At 51.1% G+C, this 19,872-nt stretch overlaps 1 protein-coding gene across 1 annotated transcript in view; it reads right to left on the reverse strand.

Moving 5' to 3' along the window:
- akap9 (A kinase (PRKA) anchor protein 9) overlaps positions 1–19,872 on the reverse strand; it is a 74,467-nt gene that overhangs the window by 4,325 nt on the left and 50,270 nt on the right. Inside the window, exons 24-46 of the mRNA XM_060044081.1 lie at positions 17,571–17,747; positions 16,471–16,575; positions 15,816–15,968; positions 14,839–14,928; positions 12,771–13,856; positions 12,253–12,588; positions 10,015–12,210; positions 9,848–9,892; positions 9,256–9,396; positions 9,067–9,111; positions 8,009–8,842; positions 7,662–7,722; positions 7,454–7,575; positions 6,982–7,191; positions 6,615–6,782; positions 5,621–5,726; positions 5,194–5,389; positions 4,398–4,548; positions 3,405–3,740; positions 2,239–2,541; positions 1,540–1,775; positions 889–994; positions 240–446 (exon numbers count right to left, since the gene is read on the reverse strand). Of these exons, the coding sequence (XP_059900064.1) occupies positions 240–446; positions 889–994; positions 1,540–1,775; positions 2,239–2,541; positions 3,405–3,740; positions 4,398–4,548; positions 5,194–5,389; positions 5,621–5,726; positions 6,615–6,782; positions 6,982–7,191; positions 7,454–7,575; positions 7,662–7,722; positions 8,009–8,842; positions 9,067–9,111; positions 9,256–9,396; positions 9,848–9,892; positions 10,015–12,210; positions 12,253–12,588; positions 12,771–13,856; positions 14,839–14,928; positions 15,816–15,968; positions 16,471–16,575; positions 17,571–17,747 (7,410 nt within the window). The remainder of the gene's footprint in view (positions 1–239; positions 447–888; positions 995–1,539; positions 1,776–2,238; positions 2,542–3,404; positions 3,741–4,397; positions 4,549–5,193; positions 5,390–5,620; positions 5,727–6,614; positions 6,783–6,981; positions 7,192–7,453; positions 7,576–7,661; positions 7,723–8,008; positions 8,843–9,066; positions 9,112–9,255; positions 9,397–9,847; positions 9,893–10,014; positions 12,211–12,252; positions 12,589–12,770; positions 13,857–14,838; positions 14,929–15,815; positions 15,969–16,470; positions 16,576–17,570; positions 17,748–19,872) is intronic.

The raw sequence follows: 19,872 nt of genomic DNA on the forward strand, positions 1-19,872 counted from the left end.
ATGTACTGACTAAGGTACTGCCTGCCCGCAGTACTCTCTAAAGCCCTGGGTGATGTACTGACTCAGTACTCTCTTAAGTACTGTCTGGAGTACTCTCTGAAGCCCTGGGTGATGTACTGACTCAGTACTCTCTTAAGTACTGTCTGGAGTACTCTCTGAAGCCCTGGGTGATGTACTGACTCAGTACTCTCTTAAGTACTGTCCGGAGTACTCTCTGACGCGGCGGCCGCAGTACTCACCGTGTCTGCCGACAGGGCTCCGGCGTGGCGGTGCCTCCGCAGCTCGTCCTCCAGACGCAGCGTCTGGTTCCTCAGGTCGCTCTTCTCCTCCGTCAGCCGGCTCACGAAGCCCGTCAGCTCGGCGTTCTGACGCAGAAGGCGCTCCGACAGGAAGTTGGACGAGCTGCTGCCCAGGGAACTTCCTGCCATCGGAGCCAGACTCTGGTGCTGGACGAGTGGGACGTCAAAGTCACAATGATTGAGTTTCTTTTGTTTTTCATGTCAGTAATAATGAAGTCCGGGTTGAAGTTACTATATTTGATAATGGTTCATAAATAACAAAATATGAAATGAATAATATACAGAGATTGGGAATTTAAAGATATTAAGAGATATTTTAATACAAATAATCAGCAGTCTTTGGAAATTCCAAACAGGTCTGCAGTAAAAAAACCCTGAACATGTTAACGAGAAAACCGTCTGAATTGGTGTATAATACTGTATTGCCTTGATCACATTCAAAAGTTGACCACAACACAACAGGACTAATACTTTGCTTAAGCTATCGGGTGTGTGTCACATTCAATTCAAGAAAGGTGCTTTTCTGTCAAGGACCGTACTACCCCGAGACACAAAGGAATAACAAAGCAGCCAACAGCAGTGGACTGACCTCTGAGAGCGCGGGAAGACCGGGGGACTGCTGTAACATACTGATGACCTCGTCCAGGTTGGTCTGGATCCAGGACAGCTCCTCCTTCTCCACCTCCGTGGTCAGACTGCAGCCACACACAGGACAGTGATGGGGTCCATAGGGGAGATCAGGCCAGCCCTGCTACCACTAGGTACCAGCTAATGTTAAGAACTTTATTTCATCCCATGCATGAAAAAATTTACTTGTTACAGCAACCCATAGAATATAAAAAGATGCAATAATAAAATAAAGAAGGTTATAGTATGTGCAGCATACATAAAAAAAAAGTGATTACAATGCCATGTCATAGGGGCATAGATGAACAAGCCTAAGGGTTACACAACAATTGAGGCACAATGCCTTCCGGTCTTCAACAGGTGAGTGGATGCTTAACTGAGTGCTGAGGTTAAAGGGCATGTCAACACTTGTTTGGAACACATATAAACACACAATTGCAAGGATGGAACATAACAGGTTATGATTTCATTCTTTTGATTCTTACTTTTTTTTAAACATCATTAAGGAGAAGGGAGAGGTTTCGTCCCGTATCAGAAACAAGCAAACAACGACTGATTAAATGAAAGGAGTTAACCAGGCACTGCGACGCGGGACACAGGAGGTGCGTGCTACCTGTCGGTGTTCCTGCCGGCCATGGCGCGGATCTTGGAGGCGGTGAGGCTCAGCTTGCCCAGGATGTGGTCGCCGGAGCGCCATGCTCCCGGTGGTCCAGGCTGGACCCCCCCGGTGCCGTCAGAGTAGGGGCCGGGGCCTGCGTGCCCATGGGTGGTGGAGGTGGTGGTGGTGGTGGAGGTCTCCGGGTGGTGCAGCCGGTCTGTGGTGCGCTCGGCGGGTGTGTCGCGGGCAGGCTGTAGGAGGGGCACACAGAGAGATACGCAGGCTTAGCTGGAGACGGCGAGGTCATGGTAGTACTACTGTAAAGAGGGGGGAGACACCAGTACAAACCTACTGCTACTTTAGTGGGCCGTTTTAGATAGCACACTACGGTCAGGATATTATGAATCTGAAACTGTCATGCTAAGCTGTTCGGTCGTAGCAAGTAGGTTTCAACTTAAAAGGTGACACATTAACACCGTGTGTGAGTGTGATTCGCGAATAAATGCCCATTTGAAAATCGGCCTTCTTCTTCTGAGATCACCAGTGGGCGTGTCCGCCTAGATGGATGACCGATTTTCAACACGGCTTGTAGCGGCTAATCGCACTCAAACCTGGTAAAAGGTGACGTACAAACTGGATGTGACGTATTTTAGCCTGATCTTAAAATATCAAAACAACAACCCATCGACGAGGTAAAGCTCTTAAACCGCTCACGTCTTGTGGCTCGTGCGAGCGCGTCGCTGCTCCGCCTGCTCCGCCCGCCAGCCGCTGGCCCACCTCCGCCAGCCTCTCCTCCAGCGCCTCCTTCTCCTGCTCCAGGGCCCTCCTCCTCTGGGCCTCTCTCTCCAGCTGCTGCTGGGCGTCCCCCGCCCGCTGCTCCAGCAGCGCCAGCTGGCCGCGGGCCTCCTCCAGGGCCTCCTGGTCCCTCTGGGCGCGCTGCCCGCCCCGCTGCACCTCCTCCTGCTGCCGCACCGCCTCCAGCCGCTGGGCCTCCAGCTCCCCGAGGAGGCGCACCACCTGGGGGGGGGGGGGGGGGGGGGGGGGGGGGGGGGGAGGAGGAGGAGGAGGAGGAATGAGGAGGAGGAGGAGGAAGAGGAGGACGAATGAGGAGGAGGAGGAGGAGGAGGAGGAGGAGGAGGAGGAGGAGGAGGAGGAAAAGGGATTTTTAGCACATTTGTGTTATACAGGCACTGGTTAAAGACAAATAATGTATATTATTATATTGTATTATTATTTATTAAACTATATTTAATAGCCGCGTTCATGGGTTAGGCTTCCCGGGCACATTGTATAACGCTACGTTGTGTGGCAGACTTCATAAACAACATCGCTTTATATAACAGTAGGTTACTGTGGGTCGTACCCATGGGGATAACAAGCTACCTCTTTTCTAAACAGTGTTTAGAAATACAATAACTTTGATCAAACATTTCACAAAATAAATGAAAATATATACATGTTTTTGTCAATTATTAACTCAAGGAACAATATGTTAACCCATATTGTCTAGAAGGGCTGCTTGATTATGGGAAAAATCATAATCACGATTATTTTGGTCAATATTGATATCACGATGCCTCAGACGATTATTTTTGAGTTTGAAAACATTTTGTATTTATTCAGCATGTCCCTCCAAATTTTTTACTTGTAACTGAGAACTTTGAAATTTTGCCTTAAGAAATTACACGAAATGGTCCAAAAGAAAATTTTCCAATCTAAAATGATAGACTGATTATGTATCCAGCAGTTCTGCCCTTTATATAAAACATAAAAAAAAAATAAAAAATCGATTTTGTTAATTTTGTGATTTGCGATTAATCGGCCAGCCCTTTAGTCAAGTGTGTTCCCCATCAGGTCTCCAGGTGGGGCCCCACCCTCACCTGTGCGTGCTTCTCATCCAGGTCCCGCTGCAGCCTCTTGAGCACGCTCCTCTCTCCTCCCTCCCCCTCCTCCTCCTCCTCCTCCTGCTGCTCCTGCTCCGCCCCGCCGGCCCCCGTCCTCAGCTGCCGCTCCCTGCCCAGGGCGCTGCTCATCTCGCGGGCCGTGGCCTGCTGGGTGTCCAGCCTCACCTGGAGCTCCTGGAGCCGGCTCTGCAGGGCCAGCTGGGCCTGCTGGGCCTGGAGGCTCCGCTGGGAGGAGGCGCGGCGCTCCTCCTCCAGGGAGGAGGCCAGCTGGGCCGCCCGGCTCCGCTGCTCCTCCGCCGACACCCGCAGGTCCTGGGGGCGGAGATGTTGTCCATCAGGAGCATAACATAACTCAGCACTGTAGTTATTACTAACTATAACTACAGGGTAGGACAGGTTGTGTTGTAGACACTATACATGAGGAGCATAGTATCACTTATAATATAATACTGAGTATTAATACAGCTATAGCCTAGGACAGGTTATGTTATAGACATTATACATAAAGAGCATAACATCATTTATGATGTAATACTTATTATTATAACAGCTATAGCCTAGGACATGTTATGTTATAGACATTATACATGAAGAGCATAACATCATTTATGATGTAATAGTTATTATTATAACAGCTATAGCCTAGGACATGTTATGTTATAGACATTATACATAAAGAGCATAACATCATTTATGATGTAATAGTTATTATTATAACAGCTATAGCCTAGGACATGTTATGTTATAGACATTATACATGAAGAGCATAACATCATTTATGATGTAATAGTTATTATTATAACAGCTATAGCCTAGGACAGGTTATGTTATAGACATTATGAACATAACATTATTTATAATGTAATACTTATTATAACAGCTATAGCCTAGGACAGGTTATGTTGTAGACATTATACATGAAGGTCATAATACCATTCAGCACTATCGTTCATAACATGAATGTCTGACCTCCAGCTCCTCCTGCTGGCTCTCCTCACTCCTGCCGGTGCGGTTCCTCTCCTTCTCCAGGACCCACTGCAGCTCCCTGGTCCTCCTGCACTCCTCAGACAGCTGGTCCGTCAGCGCCTCCAGCTCCGCCGCCCGCTCAGACACCTCCTTCCTGCGGGGGGACAGACACTCATAACCACGCGCTCCAGGGGTTGGATCTACATGTCTGACTGGAGCAGACCCACGCCCGCGGCAACAGGGGCCGGGCTAGAGGAGGCAGACACTGTTTTACTGCTGATAGTGATAAGGAATCTGTGTGCATGCCTCGGACATAATTGAACATCATGGAAGAAAGTGTTTAGGCTTGGAGACATAATTAAAGATGATTGATCACTTTATATAACTTTAATAATCTAAATAAAAATAAAAAGCCATTGTGAGTAATTTAATTGATGGTCGATGAATGAAACGTGATTGTGTAAGAGCGTGTGCGTGAAACGTGATTGTCCAAGAGTGTGGGTGTCTGTTTGTAAAACGTGTAAGAGTGTGTGTAAGAGTGTGTAAGAGTGTGTAAGAGTGTGTGTGTGTGCGTGTGAAACGTGATTGAATAAGAGTGTGTGTGTGTGTGTGTGTGTGTGTGTGTGTGTGTGTGTGTGTGTGTGTGTGTGTGTGTGTGTGTGTGTGTGTGTGTGTGTGTGTGTAACGTGATTGTGTAAGAGTGTGTGTGTGTAACGTGATTGTGTAAGAGTGTGTGTGTGTAACGTGATTGTGTAAGAGTGTGTGTGTGTGTGTGTGTGTGTGTGTCTCCGGGTCGGACCTGAGTGCGTCCAGCTCCTTCAGGTGCTTGTGCTGGGCCTTCAGCGTGGTCTCCAGCTCCAGCTTGGTCTGGGACAGCTCCCCCTTCAGCTCCTCCAGCAGGACCCTGTCGCCGGGGGCTCCGGACCCAGGGCCCACACTCCCTCTCTGGGCCCCGCCCTCAGCCTCTGGCCCCGGGGACGAGGCCGGCTGGACGCCTGGAGGACACAGAGTGATTGACAGGCTGTTCAGAACAGGGGTCCTCAAACTGTGGGCCGCATCACAGGACCAGGTTGGTCATAATGACGTATTTGTAATTAAAATGCATGCATGCCTTTACCGTTTCATTTGATTATTAGTTTAGTGGAGGACTGAAAAGTGTGTTTAGATCAAGGTTATTATTATCTAAATTCTCTTTCCATCCTGACAGCATTAACCCATCTAATGACCTGGGTGGAGCTGCTCCATGGTGGCTCTGAGCTGCTGGACCTCAGAGAGGAGACTGGAGCGGTCAGCGGTTTGGAGAGAACCCATGGCCTCTCTGTGGTGGACCTCCTGCATTAGGGGACGGACAGAGAGACAACACACTGCATGTTAGTGACTGAGACAGAGACCACACAATGTATGTTAGTGAGAGACAGAGACAGAGAAAGCGAGAGACAGAGACAGATAGAGACAGAGACAGATAGAGACAGAGAGACAGAGACCGAGCGACAGAGAAAGAGAGAGACAGAGACAGAGAGACAGAGTGACAGAGAAAGAGAGAGACAGAGACAGAAAGAGACAGAGAGACAGAGACAGAGAGACAGAGACAGATAGAGACAGAGAGACAGAGACAGAGACAGAGACAGAAAGAGAGACAGAGAAAGATAGAGAAAGAGACAGAGACAGAAAGAGAGACAGAGAAAGAGAGAGACAGAGACAGAAAGAGAGACAGAGACAGAAAGAGAGACAGATACAGAGAGACAGAGACAGAAAGAGAGACAGAGACAGAGACAGATACAGAGAGACAGAGAATCAGAGAGACAGACAGAGAGTGCGAGAGAGAAAACAGTTTTTTGTTGTTTTTTGCAATTCTGCCCACCCGGCTTCCAAGGGATTTCTAAAAATAATTATTTAAGGGACCCCTGGGATATTTTATTTTTAGTTTGTGCTCTGCTGTTAGATGTGCCGCCACATTTCATCCGAATGTGTGAGTCTGCGATTAAGACCCAGGGGTAAACTGACTACTGTGCACAAACTTTCCTGGGCAACATCGTGTCAATCTCAAACACCACTCTTATCTGGAGAATAAAAACCATGATATTTTTTTAAAAGTCGTCACAGATATTTTTTTTTTTACCAGTACACTAAATCCACTTTTTAGTTTTTGCTTTTCAAATGAAAGCCCTCCCATAAGGGGGTTATCCCGGGCAGGGCGAGGGCTGCGGCCGCGCGGCTCACCTGCTGGGCCAGCCTCTGCTCCAGCTGGTTGAGGTGGACGATGGCGTCGCTGCTGTCCAGCTGGTCCAGCTGGCTGTAGAGGGCGCTCTTCAGCACGCCACGCTCCCCCATCAGCACCTGCTGCACTGCGCCCAGCAGCTCCCCACGCCAGTCCGCTCCTCCGGGGGTCTGGAGGGAGGGGGGAGGGGGGAGGGGACGGGAGGGGGGAAGAGAGACGACGCTCAGCAAACAGGCCCAAGCAGCCTGGATCGGAAGCTTTTAACCGTAACCCCAAAACGATCAGACTCGTTACGTTAAAGTCATGAGGAGAAAATGTATAACGGTAAGTTTAACTTCCTTCCAGATCTAGATGATAAGGTGGTCTCACCTGTGTCCCCCTGCTTGTCTGCATCTGGGTGACCAGGGTCTTCAGGGACTGCACGGTGTCCAGCAGGGCCTGCCTCTCCCTGGGCCAGCCTGGGCTGGGGGTCTGGCCCCACCCTGGACCTCCTGATCCCCCGGCCTGGTCCTCCGTCAGGGGGAACTCTGACAGGGACAGGACCTGCATGCCCTCCTGGTGCACCTCTCTCAGCAGGGTCTGGATGGACACACACAGACGCACAAACAAACACACACACACATACACACACGTTCGATTACTGTCTGTTGGACAGGTATGACTGTTTAAGATCAAGCTGATTTTCTTTTAAGCAAGCTTAGATGCGACATCCATCAAAGATTAAAGGTGAGGCATTATGGGTAGAAAGTTGAACTGTTCATTGTCCGTCTGCCTGCAGACTGAGACTCCCTGCGAGAAATGACGTTCGCAAGCGATCAATAAAGTTATGTCCTTTGAATACCTTGATCTTGTCAGGGAGTGGGTCTTCCCCGTCCCGCCTGGCACCCTCCGGGGTGGTCCTGAACTCCTGCTGCAGGCTGGGGGGGTCGTAGCCCGTCCGCTGGCTGTAGTCTGAGCTGCTGTCTGCAGGGGGAGCCACACAAAGGGGTACTTCTCACACCGGTTCTGCCAACGACTGAATGCTCAACGATTAAGACGGCGTCTCTTACCGCTGGTGTATCCGTCCCTGAACTGCAGCGACGCAGGCCGGTCTGTTCGGGCTGACGAGGCCTGGAGGGAACATCAAGGTGCTTCAGTCAACACTAAAAGGTACTGTAGGTCAGATCTACGAGCCGGAATTTGACTGTAATCCCTAGGAGTGGCAGGGTCACCCGTCAGCTAATAGCAAGGGAAATGCGCTGTGACGCACAGTGTGATGCGTAATCTGTTGTTTGTAAGCCGCTGCGACTGCTGGTGCATTGAATCTAAAAAGGCTTCTAGAAACCATGGGATGTCATAGCTTGCATCACGGTGCCCTGTCCGACCCGTCCCCTCTGCCCCTTCCCCCCCCCCTCACCTCCCCGGAGCGCAGCTTGTCGACGACGGCCTTCAGGGCCTTGCACTCGTTCTCCAGGGCCAGGGTGTCCAGGCGCAGGCCCTCGCTCTCGGCGATGTGCCGCGCCTCCATGTCCAGGATCTCGGCGGCGTGGAGCTCCTGCATCTGGACGATCTTCTCCTGGAACTCCCCGATCACCTCCGCCACCACCACTTCCTCCTCCTCCTCCTTCTTCTGGGCCGCAGCAGATGGACTCAGGGTCCCCGCGCCCACCCCTGTGGGCTTGGTGGCGGTCGTCTGGAGGTCTTGGTGGGTCTGCGTGGAGGAGTCGGCGACGGACACCTGCCGGCGCTGCTCCTGCTGGGGCCGGCGTTCGGCCCCGGGGCCCCCTGGGCTCTGGGTCTTCTCCGAGGCCTGCTGTGCGGCCGCTGCAGAGTTCTTCCGGGATAAGGACGCCTTGTCTTTGGCGCTGCCGCTTCCCTTACCGGACAACGACTTGCCCGCTTTCCTCTTGGGCTGGCTGCCGGCGGCGGCCGCGGCGGTGGTGGAGGAGGACGAGGACGACGGCGGCGGCTGAGGGGAGGGCGAAGGGGACGTCGGGGAGGGAGAGGGGGGCTCCGGGGACAGGCTGGCCGCTGCCGAGGCCGCCTGCAGCTCCCGGAGCTCGTCTTTGAGCTGGGCGATGGCGAGGTCGCGGGACCCGAGCTCGTCCTGGAGCTGGTCCGCTCGCTGCCGGCAGCTGGCGACCTCTTCTTTGGTGGCGGCCGCCTGGGTCTGGACCTCCTGGAGCTGCTGGAGGAGCCCCGGGACGCTGGATCCTCCTTCCTCGCCTTCTCCTTCTGCGCTCGCGGTGGCCTGGGAGGGACCAGAGACGGAGGGGAGATCATCAGGGAGGGAGTCAGGCATGATCGTTTCACATTGCGCTTTTTATTCAGAGCGACTTAACAGGGGAGGCAGAGGGCAATCCTAGCATATAATCAATGTGAGAGCAAGTACAAGAACCTGTTGTTGATAAAAGTACTGAGAGTTTATTACTGGTATTTATAACAGTTCAAGGAAGTGACCTTGTGTCTTCTTACCCGGTAGAGTTCTCCTTTAAGGTGAGCGATAGTCATTTCCCTCTCCTGAAAAAAAACACCAAACAACAAATTACAAACTGACAAAAAAAACATTTAGATTCTGTAGTATTAACAAGCCTCAGACCAGGCCTAAGGATCTTAATCACATATTCAATATCATTATAAATTCTTAACACCGAGTAGTCCAACCTGGAGCAGCTCCTGTAGCCTATCAGAGCTCTGCTTGCAGGAGTCCAGCTCCTCCTTGACCACCACCACCTCCTTCTGCACCTCCTGAAGCTGAAGGTCCAACCCCTGCTGAACCGCCTCCTCACCGACTCCTGGCGATGCCTGGCGTGGAGAAGGTTAGAGGAGATGCTAGATGCTGAATGACTGCCATGAAAACAACCTTGGATGCACCCTTCTTTAAAAGGTGTTGCAGGTAAGATTTAACAGCTATCATTCGAGCATGATTATTAAGAAGTGCCTTAGTCATCAGTCAGCTATTAAGTGAAATGCGATGCAAGAATATCTGTTTGATATTCTAGATTGAATGGACTGTGCCCGCCTCTGTGTGAGCAGATTGTGATTTTAAACGTCATCTCATCCTTCCCTGATTGGCTCTGGATGTCCATCTTGCCTGTCAATCAAAGGTCCATGAATGTAACAGCATGTCTTGCCCTCTTGCTCTTTTCTGCTGTCTTGTCTTTACAACCGTAAAGTCGTACCTACAGTATAGCCCCTTCAACGATGGACAATCATATTACATATCTTGAATAGAATATTTTTAATAAATCCATACCTTCTGTATTTGCTCTTCAACCCTGCTTATTGCCAATGTCTTCTCCTGAAAAAAAGGAAAACAAGATGTTTGCCAACAAATCCATTGATATGTATATGAAAGTATAAAAAGTGAATTATAAGACAACAATTATAAATCAGATCAATCAAATGATTACAAGTAATTACCTCAAGCTGCTCTTGGAGTTTACTATAGCTCCGCTTGGAGTCATTCAACTCTTCCTGAATTTGACTAGAGCTCTGCTTGTTGTCATCAAGCTGCTTCTGAAGTTGACTAGAGCTCTGCTTCTGGTCTTCTAGCTGTTCTTCAAGTTGACTACAGCTCTGCTTTGAGGTGTCTAGTTCTTGTTGAAGCTGACTCGAACTCTGCTTATAGTCAGCTAGCCGTTTTTCTAATTGACTACGGTTCTGCTTAGAGGCTTCTAGTTCTTGCTGGAGTTGACGAGAGCACTGCTTCTGGTCTTCTAGCTGTTCTTCAAGTTGACTACTGTTCTGCTTAGAGGCTTCTAGTTCTTGTTTAAGCTGACTCGAGCTCTGCTTATAGTCAGCTAGCTGTTTTTCAAGTTGACTACAGCTCTGCTTTGAGGTGTCTAGTTCTTGTTGAAGCTGACTCGAGCTCTGCTTATAGTCAGCTAGCTGTTTTTCAAGTTGACTACTGTTCTGCTTAGAGGTATCTAGTTCTTGCTGGAGTTGGCTAGAGCTCTGCTTGTACTGGTCAACCTGCTCCTGAAGTTTACTCAAACTCTGCTTGTTGTCTTCTAGTTGTCCTTGAAGTTGACTGGTGTTCTGCTTCGAGTCATCTAGTTCTTGCTGAAGTCGAATCGAGCTCTGCTTGTATTCAGCTATTTGTTCTTCGAGTTGACTACTGTTCTGCTTCGAGTCATCTTGCTGCTGCTGTAGCTCACTCGAGCTCTGCTTGTGGTTTTCCAGCTCCTTTTGGAGCTGACTACTGTTTTGCTTGGAGTCGGCTAGCTGTACTTCAAGTTCACTCGAGCTCTGCTTGTACCGGTCAACCTGCTCCTGAAGTTGACTAGAGCTCTGCTTGTACTGGTCAACCTGCTCCTGAAGCTGACTAGAGCTCTGCTTGGAGTCATCTAGCTCTTGTTGAAGTTGACTAGAGCTCTGTTTGTACTGGTCAACCTGCTCCTGAAGTTGACTGGAGCTCTGTTTGTACTGGTCAACCTGCTCCTGAAGTTGACTGGAGCTCTGTTTGTAATCAGCTAGCTTATTTTCGAGTTGACTACTGTTCTTCCTTGAGTCATCCAGCTCTTGCTGAAGTTGACTCGAGCTCTGCTTGAGTTCTTCCAGCTGTTTTTCGAGTTGACTACTGTTCTGCTTCGAGTCATCTTGCTGCTGCTGTAGCTCACTTGAGCTCTGCTTGTTGTATTCCAGCTCCTGCTGGAGTTGACTAGAGCTCTGCTTTGAGTCAGCTAGCTGTACTTCGAGTTGACTCGAGCTCTGCTTGTACCGGTCAACCTGCTCCTGAAGTTGACTAGAGCTCTGCTTGTACTGGTCAACCTGCTCCTGAAGCTGACTAGAGCTCTGCTTGTACTGGTCAACCTGCTCCTGAAGCTGACTAGAGCTCTGCTTGGAGTCATCTAGCTCTTGTTGAAGTTGACTAGAGCTCTGTTTGTACTGGTCAACCTGCTCCTGAAGTTGACTAGAGCTCTGCTTGTACTGGTCAACCTGCTCCTGAAGTTGACTAGAGCTCTGCTTGTACTGGTCAACCTGCTCCTGAAGTTGACTAGAGCTCTTTTTGAAGTTGGCTATCTGTTCTTCGAGTTGACTGCTGTTCTGCTTCGAGGTGTCTTGCTGCTCCTGGAGTTTGCTAGAGCTCGTCTTGTAGACTTCTAGCTGTTCTTCAAGTTTACGACTGTTCTGCTTCGAGTCGTCTAGTTCTTGTTGAAGTTGACTAGAGCTCTGTTTGTACTGGTCAACCTGTTCCTGGAGTTCGGTAGAGCTCTGCTTGTAGTCAGCTAGCTGTTCTTCAAGTTCACTAGAGCTCTGTTTGTACTGGTCAACCTGCTCCTGGAGTACACTAGAGCTCTGTTTGTACTGGTCAACCTGCTCCTGGAGTACACTAGAGCTCTGTTTGTACTGGTCAACCTGCTCCTGGAGTACACTAGAGCTCTGTTTGTACTGGTCAACCTGCTCCTGGAGTACACTAGAGCTCTGTTTGTACTGGTCAACCTGCTCCTGGAGTACACTAGAGCTCCGTTTGTACTGGTCAACCTGCTCCTGGAGTTGGGTAGAGCTCTGCTTGTAGTTTTCCAGCTCCTCCTGGAGCTTACTAGTGGTCTGTTTGAAGTCGGCTAGCTGTTTTTCAAGTTGCCTAGAGCTCTCCTTGGAGACATTTAACTGCTCCTGGAGCTTACTAGAGCTCTTTTTGTTATCGTCAAGCTCTACCTGGAGTTGACTAGAACTCGCCTTGAGGTCGCCTTGCTCCCGTTTGAGTTGACCAGAGCTCTGCTTGTAATTGTCCAACTCTTCCATGAGTTTACTGCATCTCTGCTCGTGGTCAGCTAGCTGCCCTTCAAGTTGACCAGAGCTCTTCTTGTAATTGTCCAACTCTGCTTGGAGTCGACTGTGTCTCTGCTCGCGGTCGGCTAGCTGCTCCTCATGTTGACTAGAGCTCTGTTTGTAGTGGTCCAGCTGTTCTTTGGTGGCCAGGGCCTCATCTCGGACCTCCTGTAACTCCCGGTGAGCTTCACGCGCATCCCGTTGGTCTGCTGCAGGAGATGGCTGATGGGAAAGAAAATGGATAAACACAATCAGTGCATGACATGCTATGTTTTTTTCTTTCCTTTGTGGATTCAACAATGGACTCCCATTAACAAATTCTCTCGACCGAAAAGCAACTCCCATCAAAACTTTTAAAAAGGCTTTCGTATGCAAACCCTCACCGTTGACCAGTGAGCCCTCACCTCAGAAGTGGGCTTCCAGGTCTTGTGGTGGGCTCCAGCCTTGCTCCTCATCTGGTTCAGCAGGTCCATGAGCACGGCCAGCCTCCTCTCGTACTCCATCACCTCCTCCTCGGAGCTGGAGAGCAGCTGCTTCTGCAGCTCCTGGTCCTTCTGCATGCCGCTGAGCCCCACCTCCAGCTCCCGCAGCTTCTCCGTCAGGTGCCCCGCCCTCCCGGAGCCGCCCGCCGCCCCCCTGGCTCCGCCCACCATGCTGAAGGAGGAGGAGTCCAGCTGCGGGAGACCAAAGTCCGGGAAGACGTGGGTCGGAGGAGCGTCTGACCGCGGGCCTGGAGGCTGGCTCTCCTCCACTTCAGTCCGCTTGGGGTCTGTCTGTCCTCGCGGCTCCCCCTGCAGGGAGTCCCGATGCTGGGCCTGGCCGGTCAGCGCCGACGCATCCGTCTCCGTCTCCCGGAGTCGGTCCTCCAGGTGGTCGACCTTCCCCCGGAGGGTCTCGGCCAGCAGGCGCCCGCGGGCCAGCTCCGCCTCCTTCTCCTCTGCGGCGCGCTCCAGGTCCTCGACGCGGCGCCGCAGCTCGTCCACCCTGGAGCTGGCGCTCTGCTCCAGCGCCTGCACCTGGGCCTGCATGACCACCAGGCTGGCCGTCTCCCGGAGGGCGTCCTCCAGGCGGGCCTCCGAGCGCTCCTCCTCCTCCGCCCTGCCCTGCTCCTCCGTCTGGGCCAGGGCGGCCGACGTCTCCTTCAGCCGGCGGTACGTCTCAAACAGCTCGCCGTGTTTGCCCCGGAGCGCGCCCAGCTCGCCCGTGGCCACGTCCAGCCGCCGCTGCGTCTGGCCGAGTTCGTCGCCGGTCGCCGCGACGAGGTCGCCCCCCCGCACCCGAGCCTGGGTGTCCAGCTCCTCCTCCTCCTCGTCGTGGTGCGGGGGCAGCTTCTGCTCGATGTTGGCCAGCTCCTGCTGCAGCTTGTCGATGACGGCGTTGAGCTGCTCCAGCTCCTCCTCGCCGTTTCTCTTCAGGCGCTCCTGCTCGCTCCTCAGGCACTCCACCTGGGACTCCAGGTCCCGGATCAGGTCCTCCCGCTGGTCCAGGTCCTGAGGAATGTCACGATACGGCACAAACGGCAAGGGAACGTCAAGCTCTTCTCAGAGAGGAAGTGGACTTCCAGTTGCCATGGAAACCGGAAGTGGATGTAAAGCTCCACCGGCATGGGAAGGGAACGTCAAGTTACAGTGGAACAGGAAGTGAACGTCCAGTTACAGTGAAACAGGAAGTGAACGTCGAGCTCCACTGTAACAGGAAGTGAACTTCAAGCTCCAACGGAACAGGAAGTGAACTTCAAGCTCCACTGTAACAGGAATTGAACTTCAAGCTCCACTGTAACAGGAAGTGAACTTCAAGCTCCACTGTAACAGGAAGTGAACTTCAAGCTCCACTGTAACCGGACGTGAACGTCAAGTTAGGGTGGAACAGGAAATGAATGTCAAGCTCCACTGTAACAGGAAGTGACCGTTAAGCTCGACCGGAACCGCAAGTGAGCATCAAGCTACACCAGACCAGCAGCAGTTGAGGCAAATCCTTTGTTTTTAAACCTTGGGGACCCATTTGGAAAGAGTCGAGTTACTTGATTAAATAATATTAGGTATTTGTCCGTCAATATTATTTATCATAGTATGATCAATATTACCATTACTTCTATTTTTTTGTTTGTTAATATTCATTATGTTGAATAATATTTTTTGGGGTTTTGGAAGTTTTGGGTATCAAAGGTTTAAATACAAACTCTCACACAAACATCACACGACTACCTTACGAGCATGGAGTTGGGAAGTAACTTACCAGCAAAACACACACATTTCACCAAATAATACAAAATAAAGACATCCAAGAAAAAAAGAGTAACTACAGTAACACCGCACAGACAAATCCTTACAGGAACGAATGAAAAATGGAAGGGCAAGCCACGGCAAAGCAAACACAACAATGGGACCACTACCACGGAAGGGATGCGTATACCAAACATAAACCAACCAATAGAAACTATTGTGTCCATATTGGATACCCATGCCAGGTTACCTTCGTAGCGGACGCCGCGGGCTCCGTGTGTTGGCGCTTAGAGAGTTTCTCATTAAGAACGAGTATTTGCCTGTCCTTCTCCTCCATTACCTTTGGGAGTCAGAGAGTCATAAGGGGGGGTGTGGGCAGCTAGCAACGGTGTACCAGTAAACACCTGCTGGTGTGACCGATCGCTTCAGTCACGTTTATATCGGGCACCGGAGAAATTACAAAAAATGGATGCAAAGATGGGATGAAGACAACAAATCCTGAAAATGATTGTTCACTAGACTACACAGTGAACCGCTGATATTTGCAGCTTTACTGAAGCGTGAAGCAGACGCTGACTGTTTCTAACTAACCTTGCAGACTTGGGTCCTTGGGGAGGTTTAAGTAGTTCAAGGAGAACATGACTTTACACAATATCACTGCGTGATCGAGTGTAGGGCAACAATCCTTTCAAAACGCAAATATATAGGGGTGGGAGAGAGGAGGGAGAGAGGAAGAGAAGAGAAAGTCCAGAGAAAGTGTGAAAGTAAGAGCAAATGAAAGAAGGAGAGTGAGTGAGTGAGTGAGTGAGTGAGTGAGTGAGTGAGTGAGTGAGTGACTGAGTGACTGAGTGACTGAGTGACTGAGAGAAAGAAAGAGCAAGGGAGGAAGAGAGAGAGGGAGAAGAGGGCGACAAATGGAGAAAGATTGAAAGGGAGGGAGAAAGAGCAAGAGAGAAAGCGCATGAGAGAGCAGGAAGAGAGTTAGAGCAAGAATGGGGAGGGAAAAGAAAACATGAAGAGGATACAGAGGTGAGAGAAAGAGGATACAAGAAGAGCAACAGTATGTACAGTGGGAGAAAGGACTTTTTATTGTACTATAAACGTGTGGTGTAGCCCTGCTGCTCTTGGAAGAGGCTGTGATGAAGCCTCTAACTCATTGCTTCTCGAGAGTCGGTACATCAGTGCTCTCTGTGGTGCGGTGGGGGGGGGGGGGGGGGGGGTCTGTACCTGGAGCATGCTCTCCCTGGTCTCCAGGTGCTCCTGCTGGCTGCCCAGCTCCTTCTCCTGGATCTCCAGCTGCATCTGGAGCTGCTGCGCCTCCTCGCTCTTGTTCTCCAGCTCCTCCCGGAACTGCTCCAGCTGCTCCTCCAGGTGAGAGATCTGCAGGGTGGTGGAGGAGGAGGAGGAGGTGGTGGAGGATGAGGAGGTCGAGGTCGTGTAGGAGGAGGATGAGGAGGAGGTGGTGGAGGATGAGGAGGTCGAGGTCGTGTAGGAGGAGGAGGAGGATGAGGATAAGGAGGAGGAAGAGAAGAAGAAGCAGAAGAAGATATTTTAGGGATGGAGACCATCTAAGTATAAGAGTGTGTTCAGACCTGGTTGGTCTAGGTCAAATCAGAATTTGGACAGTTCCTCCTTAGAGGAAGTCGGTGATTTAACAGCTAGTACATGCAACACCCGGCATGGCAGGATAAAATAAAACCAACAAACCAAGGACCTCAAACATGAGGCATAAGTGACTTATTCAGAATCTGTTGAGGTTGTGTCCAAGGGCACAAAGATCTTTACAAACCATGTTTCTTTGGTTCCACATTAGAGTTTGGATGATGATTATGATGTTCACAACAGACCAGGCCATAGGGGCAAAAGCTCCCAGGTACGCTACCTCTTTCTCTTTGCGGTCCAGAGCCTCTCTCTCCGTCTGGAGCTGGGCTTCCAGAGTGTTGTGTCTGGCCTCAGAGGCAGCGTCATGCTGCTTCCTCTCTTCGTCCTGGGAGACAACGCAAGCACACAGTCAGGTGAACGGAGGAGCTAACACAGTCAGGCTAACAGAGGACCTAACACACAGTCAGGCTAACAGAGGACCCAACACAGGTCAGGCTAACGGAGGACCTAACACACAGTCAGGCAAACAGAGGACCCACACAAAGTCAGGCTAACAGAGGACCTAACGCAGGTCAGGCTAACAGAGGACCCAACACACAGTCAGGCCAACAGAGGATCTAACCCACATAACAGAGGAGCTAACTGAGGAGCTGACAGACAGTCAGGCTAACAGAGGACCTAACACACAGGAAATAAACTGCTGGGAAAGGTTCTCAACAACAATATTGATAATAAATGATGTGCAGCAAACAGACTTAAGTTCAAATCAACTCAACATTGCTGCACTCGATTTATCAACATTTTCTGTTAACTCTTAATGCAGTTGTCGTCCAGGAAACTGAATACAATGGACAACATTTCCAATATGTTGATCTCCATGCACCACCATCTTCTTGGGCTCTCTCTCTGCCACCACTAGGGGGCAGTGTAGCCAGTAGCTAGCATTAGCTCATCACTGCGTTTGTCACACGGGGAGCAAGTCTACGTCCCCGCCCACACTTGGTCCCGCCTCTTGCTGCACGCAGAACGCCTCCCCATTGATTTATTGGCTGTCCTCACAACACAGACGTGCACACACAGCTGCGAGTGCGCGCACACACACACACACACACACACACACATCTATTGTTCCCTTGCACAGCTTCCAACCTCACAACCCGCTCCCTTTCTCAGTTTCTCTCTCGCATTCTCTCTGTCCATCTCCCCCTTTGCTCTTGATCACCCAATCGGACACTCTCTAATTCCATTTCCCTCTCATTCCCTCACTCTCTCTCTCTCCCCTCCCCCTTGCCTCATCGATCCGGTAGCCCATGCACGCTCCTCTCCCATCCATCCATCCGTCCGTCCACTGCCCCCCCCCCCCCCCCGGCCGACGCTCACCTTCCCCAGGGACTCGGCGCTGGCCAGCAGGGCCTGCTCCAGCTCGCGGACGCGTCCCTCCAGCTTGTCGATCTCCTGGTCGCGGTCGTCCAGCTCGCGCTGCCGCTGCTCCGAGCCCAGCAGCAGCTCACTGCACCAGTCAGCCTTCTCCTGGAGCTGGCTGCTCAGACGCTCCACCTGGTAGAGGAGGAGGAGGAGGAGGAGGAGGAGGAGGAGGAGGATGAGGTGGGGAGGAGGAGGAGGAGGAGGAGGTGGGGAGAGAGAGAGGTAAGGAGGGAGAGAGGGGTGGTGGTGGTGGTCGGGAGAGAGAGAGAGAGAGGGGAGAGAGAGGGAGGAGGAGGAGGGAGATAGGGGGGGGAGAATGAGATCAAGAGATTGAGAGGGGGGGGGGGGGGAGAGAGGAGAGGGGTATTTAGCGAGGGAGAGAGGTAGAGGGACAGAGAGCAGGAGAGGGAGATATGAGAGAGAGATAAAAAAAGAGAGAGAGGAGAAGACAGAGGCGGGGAGTAGAGGGGGATTATTTAGTGAGACCCGCTTTCAAAACACACACACACACACACACACGCACACACGCACACACGCACACACACCCCCTGGCCACAACGTAGCTAGCAGATGATGATCAGTCTGCAAGACGGTCAGCTGGTCAACCTAAGAGATGGGGGTGTAAGGAGAGGGGGAGGAACGGGGAGGAGAGGGGGGAGAATTGACTGGGGGCAGAGAGTGGGCCGGTGTTCAGGTGGGCTGCAGCGACGCCCACCCCGCCGCTCGCTCGCCCCGGGAGCTGGAGAGAGGGAGAGCGGCTACAGGACCGATGGACAGAGTGAGATAGAGAGAGGTGATATGCTGGAAGTCTCAGAGCTTTGCCACGCTGTTGTCACACGGGAGGCATGCCAGACAGGGAGAGAGGGGGAGAAAACCACGTTTTGCGTGACAACACAGGGTGGTTGCCCAGCAACATATGTGCCGTTGGAAGATTTAAACATCTTTGAACTAGAAAACCATATTTTGTGTGGGCTACAAACTTCTATGCATGATAAAAATAGAAATGGTCACATCTGTCAACAACATAAACTAAACATATTCCAGGCGAAAGTATAAGAAGAAGAGAAGGAGAACGACCGGACGGGACTAACAAAAGGATGAAAGGGACAGAGAACTTGTAGTTTTAGGAGCGGGATCATTCCGGAACTACAGGAGTCGGGAATACTTCATACAGCAAACGGAGGGGGAGGCTGGGAGGGAAGGGGGGAGTCGGGACCGAGCGATAGATGTTGACTACAGAGGGACGGACTTGGGGGGGGGGGGGGGGGGGCGGGCTTGGGGAGAGATGTAGCGAACGCTAGTGGGATCTACGCGGAGCTAGAAGCAATACCTTTACGATTACACCGTCCGCCTGAGAAGCCATGAGAGAGCGAGAGCGAGAGAGCGAGAGCGAGAGAGAGAGAGAGAGAGAGAGAGAGAGAGAGAGAGAGCATGAGAGAGAGAGAGAGAGAGAGAGAGAGAGAGAGAGAGAGAGAGAGAGAGCGAGAGAGAGCATGAGAGAGAGAGAGAGAGAGAGAGAGAGAGAGAGAGAGCGAGAGCGAGAGCGAGAGCGAGAGCGAGAGAGAGAGCGAGAGAGAGAGAGAGAGAGAGAGAGAGCGAGCATGAGAGAGCGTGAAAAGAGCGAGATGAAGCCCAGTGGGATCGGAAGAAGAACAAGCGGGAGGACCGGAGCAGAGATCAGGAGAGAGAGAGAGAGAGAGTGAGAGTGAGTGCAAGAAATGGGGAGAAAAAGCATGAGTTGCTATATTAGTGAAGGTTCAAGCAGGTTTTATAGAGCTGTCTATTTGACTCTAACTGGAAGGCTTGGGGTTTGGGAGTTTGGATTAAACTAAGTTTGAATGGAGGTTGGATTTGTGTCTGAAGTAGCTTTCAGGTAGGACGGTTATGTGCTTTATACTTACAATTAGAACTTAATTGAAAAATTATAATTAATTTGTATCAACTAATGAACACTAATAGATAATAGTTTAGAGGGTCGGGCCACACAGTATCCTACCGGAGAACCCTGTGAAAGCGATCGCTTGCTGAGGTAATGCGAATGTAAAAGCAAAGGAGGAAGGTCAAGGAAAGATATCCCAAAATGCATTGCAACACAGAAGAACAAACAAGAACACCACCAGACATTCGCTGCAGTTTTGCCTTCACTGCAACCTTCCTCACTTGGTTATAAAAAACTCTCCTCGAGGCATTTGCATAAAATTTAAGCAAGCTGACAGGGGAGGCCTTGTTTTCCAGAAAAAGGGCAGTAAACCCACCA

This window comes from Gadus macrocephalus, chromosome 22, assembly GCF_031168955.1.
Source record: "Gadus macrocephalus chromosome 22, ASM3116895v1".
NCBI classification, from domain to species: Eukaryota; Metazoa; Chordata; class Actinopteri; order Gadiformes; family Gadidae; genus Gadus; species Gadus macrocephalus.